The 6,964-nt window shown below is 44.1% G+C and overlaps 1 protein-coding gene across 3 annotated transcripts in view; it reads right to left on the bottom strand.

Annotated features, from left to right (window-relative positions):
* The window catches only part of si:dkeyp-75h12.7 (uncharacterized), a 9,677-nt gene extending 6,374 nt beyond the window's left edge, over nt 1-3,303 (bottom strand). For 2 of the 3 annotated variants that reach the window (XM_061252496.1, XM_061252498.1), the window contains exons 1-4: nt 3,255-3,303; nt 2,818-2,901; nt 2,545-2,665; nt 1-2 (exon numbers count right to left, since the gene is read on the bottom strand). The exon at nt 1-2 is cut by the window's left edge and continues 168 nt beyond it. In XM_061252496.1, the coding sequence (XP_061108480.1) occupies nt 1-2; nt 2,545-2,665; nt 2,818-2,872 (178 nt within the window). In that variant the 5' untranslated portion in view covers nt 2,873-2,901; nt 3,255-3,303. The remainder of the gene's footprint in view (nt 3-2,544; nt 2,666-2,817; nt 2,902-3,254) is intronic. The other variant, XM_061252497.1, reaches the window with a different exon arrangement.
* Between the last annotated feature and the right edge of the window lie 3,661 nt (nt 3,304-6,964).

Below are 6,964 nucleotides of genomic sequence, written 5' to 3'. Positions count from 1 at the left end.
CTCTGCGGGAAGTAAGGGCAGTCTGACATCTGTGCTTTTAACGCAGGGGTGTCACGCTCCAGTCCTGGAGGGGTCTGGTTTTTTGGTGTGTTTCAGCACGAGAGATACATTTCAAAGTCCTTCTTTGGCTAAGTAGTCCACACACCTTGTTCTCAAGGCCTTAATTGGCTGCTGATTGAAAGGAAAACACAAATACCAGCAGACACAGCGGCCCTCCAGAACTGGAGGCTAACCTTTTCACTTTGCATTCGCCACAAACAGTTCAGTTGGTTTTTACAGAGTCAAAGCTGCGACATAAGACCGAAAAGGGGTTGTCAACAAAGTATATGGTGAAAGGCCTCACAGGAGCAGAGTGACTTCCACACCTTTGTAGACATTTTTTTTTTTTAGGTGCTTCAGTTTGCTACTACCAGTATCGGCGGAACTAAACTACAGCTGTAGATGAGCTGTACTTGTTAGTTTGGTGGTTCTGTATCTCTATATAAAAAAAAATCATGTTCTGAAAGGCAAAAGAGCCACTATGCACTATTTCAAAGATCCTTGTTGTCAAACTGCTGAAGTGCAGAATGACCGTCGAAGCATAGAACATGCTAGAAGGTCGTGCTTCATAACAGCGGAGGCATTTGGCAACAAGCCTTTTTAAATAAGAAAAAGGTAAACGTTATTTTGGAGTTGCTGGGATGGAAATTAAACAGAAAGGAGACGCCTGTATTAATCATCAGTGATTCATCACTATGATAAAAACTTTCTGAGGTTTCTGCAAAACCACAACTGTTCATATCTCAAGCTCTACTTCCAGGCTGATCTCAATCTCTCCCCCAGCTGTTGTTTGCGCTCAATTTCTCTCTCATGTCATCATTTGCTCTCACGCTCTCTCATACACTTACATTCTACTCTTCTTTCTCTCTCTCTCGCTCCCTCTCTCTCTCTCACTCGTTCCCTCTCTCAAACTGTCCCCAGTTTTACCAGGGTCCTAGCACAGCAGTCATTTTGAATATCACCTGAAGCTTGGGAGGACTGGGGACTGGGGACTGGGGGTTACTGGGATTGAGGATTGGGGATTGGGGGTTACTGGGATTGGGGATTGGGCATTGGGGGTTACTGGGATTAGGGATTGGGGGTTACTGGGATTGGGGATTGGGGGTTACTGGGATTGGGGATTGGGGGTTACTGAGATTGGGGATTACTGGGATTGGGGATGTGGGGTTACTGGGATTGGGGGATATTAGGATTGGGGATTGCGGGATATTAGGATTGGGGATTGGGGGTTACTGGGATTGGGGATTGGGGATCATTCATTTGATGCAACTGTAGCTTTCATTTTGTTCCTGACTGTAGTGTGTTATTCTTTGAGTGTACTTTTGTAGTGCCACCAGTTTTATCTGTAAATGTTTTTGGTAGATGGACCAAACAAGCAAATTATTGGGTAGACCTGTACACCTGCTTGTTAATGCAAATATGTTATCAGCCAATCATCAAAAAATAATAATAATTGCACTTATGATGACTGTATGTTTAGAACAGCGCTTAATATGTATGTTACTAGTTATGGATGTGTTGCTTTAACTTGTGGAAGAACCTATGCTCTTGTAAATCGCTTTGGATTAAAAGAGTCTGCCAAATGACTAAAATGTAAACGTAAATGTAATAACCACGCATTACAACAGTGGTATGCGGAAGAGCACCTCTGAACACATAACCATCAAACTGCTAAGTGGATAGGCTACAGCAGTCAAAAAAAAGAAAAGAAAAAAGTATCAAATACCTAAAGTGCTAACTGAGTGTATAGATGAATTCTATTGTTTCAACCAATTGAGAAAAAATAAGGGTGAAGTAGAAATATAATATAATGTGTTTAAAATAGGAGCATTGTGGACTGCTAAATTCTCCATTTGTATTAATATGCCATATTGAAATTAGGCTCACCGAATAGCAGTCTTTTACATGATTAATGCCAAATTTCATGTAAACAAGTTTTCTCTCTCTGAAGCGAAGTAAAACAGATTCAGCCTATTGTACAACTGGTTCCAAAATTATTATTAAAAGTTATTACGGTTCAACAAAAGCAATGGCAGGTCAGGCAAAAATATTCAAAATCAAAAGCAACTGCAACTATGCGAATTCATTGTTTCAATTTCCTTTCCTCTTCATCTGAAAATGCCGAAGCCTTTACTGGAAACCAGCAAAATATCTGACAAGCCGCTGCCTGTACCGCCCCCCCGCCCCCCACCCCCACTCCCCACATCTCTCCAAGTACGCTTTCTCAAAATAACTCTTTCAAATGCTTTATGTCCAGTAATATATATTTCTTTACGTCAGCATTCTAATGCTCATTTAAGAACATCCTAATCACATTTTACTTGTGATCTGACACCTTAAAGAGTTAATCTATTAACCAATACATTTTTCATGTATCCAATACACTGAATGTATGAAGGCGGAAAACGATTAGGTTTATTATCTTCGAGATATTGTTCAATAAATTTCATGGCCATCTTTTTTCTTTCTTTGGGACACTTCCAGCAACACACAGCTCACACTCACCCTTGTGTCAACTTCTGAACAGTGTAGGTTGTGTTCGGCAGGCGAGCAGGACAGTCCCACTTCAGAAGACCTCTCAAGTCCCTCCACGTCACCGTCATGTTACAGTGAAGCACCTCGGACCCTGAAATAACACGAAAACACAGCCCAACGCTTCCTTCAGTGAGTCCGGTCCGCACAGCTGCACAAACAACTCTGTGACGCTACACATCTGGAGTAATCCAGGAGCACTGTGAGAAGTTATACGGCACAGCTAAGTGGTATTCATTAACTCACCTGAGGTGAACAGAGAGACACAAACCACCGCAAGGCACCATGGGAAAAGAAACATTCCTCCCAGGGTCACCCCACAGCGCTACTCTTGGGTGTAGAAGACCAAAAGAAAATCACAAATTGAGGATTATTTTATTTATTTTTTCCACAAGAATACAAAAATACAGTATTATCTAGGAATTGTCTAAAGCACAAATTGAGGATCATTTAATTTATTTTTTCCACAAGAATACAAAAATACAGTATTATCTAGGAATTGTCAAAATCGCAAATTGAGGATTGTTTTATTTATTTTCTTCCACAAGAATACAAAAATACAGTATTATCTAGGAATTGTCTAAATCACAAATTGAGGATTATTGAATTTATTTTTTCCACAAGAATACAAAAATACAGTATTATCCAGGAATTGTATGTGCTTAATAAATCTGCACACTTACCAAGAACAAAAGAGAGAAAGAGATGTGTGCGATCGTGTGGAGGTTATCCAGGCAGATTGAGAGATAAGAGACCGTATGACTAGGTTTAAAGCGCAGGCAACTATGTGGCAGGAAACTGATAGAATGCGTGAGAGTGTGTGTGTGTGTGTGTCACCCTGAAACTTTGGTGAAGGCAAGGTACACGGTGCAGAGTTGGAAAGAGGGAGAGAAATGAAACAGAAAGCATCAGTGTATCAGAGAATAGGGGGGTTTGTGTCTGTGTGAGAAAGAGAGTGAGAGTAAGAGAGATAGAGGGGGGAGAGAGAGAGAGAGAGAGATAGAGGGGGGAGAGAGAGAGAGAGAGGGGAGAGAGAGAGAGAGAGAGAGAGAGAGAGGGGGGGGAGAGAGAGAGATAGAGGGGGGGAGAGAGAGATAGAGGGGGGAGAGAGAGAGAGTGAGAGAGCGAGAGAGAGCGAGAGAGAGCGAGAGAGCGAGAGTGTGTGTGTGTGTGTGTGTGTGTGTGTGTGATTCTGTCACTGCAGACGCCAGAGTGCCCTCTAGTGGACTGATGTGTATACACACATTCTCAGAGGGGGTAATACAAACCTACAGCCCACAGAGATTATCAAAACACGGACCTTGAACGTCTGGTTTTTCAGTCCTCCCTTCACCTGGGAGAGGACCGTCTGGTACTAACTGTATCACTAATTGTTCACTTTTTCAGCGAATTACCTGGGAGAAAAGAAAACCAGGGCCGGATTTGGATTTCAGGTCCAGATTTGATGATTACTGCACTACATTGACAACCATCCTGACGCTCCTGTTTCTCCCTTTATTACTTTTCATTTATGATCAGGTAATGGAACTGGTAGGTAAGCTAAAAAAAACACTTCAGCCAGAAATTACTTAAACTAAATTGGCAAAAAGCATCAATATTTCCAACCAGACAGGAGGGGACAGTCACCATTTATTTTACTTTACCAAACTCGGGACAATATGAACAAAACCTTTTAAAAAAAAGACTTCACAAAGGTATATTGACAGATATCAAAAGCTCTGAGGCAGGGTTGCCCAACCATGTGCCATGGAAGGCTGAGAAAATGCAGGTTTTCATTCCAACCAATCACTACACCTGCCCATTTCACCAATGAGTTCCCTCCTCTCCAGTAGAAGGTGTGTTAATTAGTGAAAGCAGCCGGTGAAGTGATAGGTTGGAGCAAAACACAGCATACACCCCGCCCTCCATGGCTGACGACTGGGCAGCCCCGTATTAGAGCAACGTGCAGAACTGATGCATCAGGAGACCCACCCTCAACCAACTCACCCATCCGTGAAGACGAGGTGTGCCTAACCGGAGAATGCGGCCGTGAACGGGTCTGTAATAATCAATCACACAGAGGCCATTTTACATTCAAGGTTTTTTTTTTTTTTTTATTTCCGCCATTTTATTCAAGGTTTCCTTTAAATAATATGAATCACAGCTTCATCGCCGGCTGCCGTTGGTGTCCAGCGCTAACACGGCGACGCGCCGACGGACAGGACAGGGAGGTCTCTGGGGCCGTCAGGCTTCGGTTTCCACCGCTGATCCTCGGACCGGGACGCCGACGGGAGGGAGCCGAGCCCGATCAGCACCGGAGCCTTTCAGCACAAACCCGACGGCAGCGCTCAAGTCCACGCGGGGGCCCGACACGGAAGGAAACGGTCGGCGGGGGGGCGGAGAGGCGCCATTTCGCGGCTTCAACAGACGTGAGGAAACGTCGGGGAGTAAGCACGGTCCGGGCGGACTGCAGGGTTCGTTTAGAAGGCGGAGCAGGTCGGTCACGCGGGCGGCGTTTTCCGAGGAACGGGGGGGGGACAGTCCAGTCCGCTAACGTAGGGCATTTATGGGCGAAATCCAGGCAAGCGATGCAGGACATTTTGGGGAGCACAGTCTGAGAATACTGCCATACTTTGGGGCGGTCTACCCCAGGGATGCGAGATGTTCAGGGATGCAGGTGGGTTATGTGGGACATGGAGGTGTCCGCAGTAGGGTCTGCTAGGTGAAGTCCAGGCTAGTGGACTGGATTGGACGCAGAGGTCCAGACACAATAGCCCGTGTGATGCCTTACATCAGGAACGACACCACGGGGGCGTGCATGGCAGAGCTCCCAGCAGATTAAACCTTACAAAAGTGACGGCTAGAAATACACTTTTCATTCATTTACCTACTGTTTGCATGTCCAGGAAATAGATTTTTCTGGGATTGTTTCATCCACATGAAGAGGCAAAACACACTGGACAACAGCAACACCATCAGCGGGAGATGTCTGAAGCGCCCATGTTCGTATGATGTTCAATATGGAGAACTTTGCATGGACATTAAAATGATGGTGTCATTAAAAACAAACCAAGATGGGATTGAGTTCAATGCAGATGTAAAGTTCATGCACTAGTATATATTTATGTATATACAAGTTCCCATAAATATACTTGGATTGCTCTGAATATTATTCCCCACATGCATAGGCATATAACTTGCCAATTCTTTATCATTTCAGATATACCATGACTACCAGACAGAGGAAGCCACAAAAAACCAGCCAGGCCTCATCAACCAGGGTCCTCCTTCCACCAGAGGGAGACGAACACACTTTGGGACAGATGACAGGGCTTCCAAGGGCATTAAAAGCATCAAGCAAAAATCTTAAAAACTCTGTACAGTAGTCAGTCCATGGAGAATAAAAATTCTAGTAACAAAATATACATTTCACTTTCCATTTCCTATATCATACATATTGTCTGAAAGATAATGCAGAACATAGAAAATACTCAATATCACCGCCCCCCCCCCGCGCACACACACACACACACACTCGCACACACTAGCGCACACACACACACACACACACACACACACAGACGCACACACTAGCGCGCACACACTAGCGCGCACACACTAGCGCGCACACACACACACTCGCACACACACAGACGCACACACTAGCGCGCACACACTAGCGCACACACACTAGCGCACACACACACACACACACACACACACACTTGCACGCGTGCACACATGAGCACCATAGCACCACACTTACATTAAACACAGACATTAGATCTGACCCACATCAGTCATAAAGGTGGCGTCTAATATTACCAACAACAATAATGATGACTGTAATACAGATGAACCCAATTCATATCCCCGTGTTTGGTATCACAAAACCCCCGAGTATAATTGAGCAAATAAAATTTTACACTTCTTAAAATGATCTTTCACTTTTTTAAAGGCCCAGCCGTAGCAAATGTGCACTCAGGGTGAGAGCAGGTTTGTGTCTTTCTAAAATGAGGAGTGCATTCTCCAAACAAGCTGTCCAGCAACTGTTCAGCAGGTTCCTTCCTGCTTTCAGGAGAGTAACTAGCAGGCTAGCTGACCTAGCGACAGCAAAGACATGGCTAATGTTTGTGGATATAGTTTGTTAGCTTAGCAGAGACTGTCTGTGTTTCAGGATTTAAAAAGATCTGATATTTGGTAACTGACATTGCCCGCCCTCCCCCCCCCCCCCCCATAAAGGCATACATCACAAGCCTACCATCTTAAATGTAAATATTTAGATTGTGTTATGTATGCACTTTTTACATTGATACATTAACTGGAGAACTTAGGAACTTGAAAATCTGAAAGGATCAAAAGGATACTGTACAATCAGTGCATTGTTACAGTAAGAGATGTAGAAAATGCAGTA

The sequence above is a fragment of the Conger conger genome, chromosome 8 (assembly GCF_963514075.1).
Source record: "Conger conger chromosome 8, fConCon1.1, whole genome shotgun sequence".
Lineage (NCBI taxonomy): Eukaryota > Metazoa > Chordata > Actinopteri > Anguilliformes > Congridae > Conger > Conger conger.
This window is presented reverse-complemented; position numbering and strand designations above follow the sequence as displayed.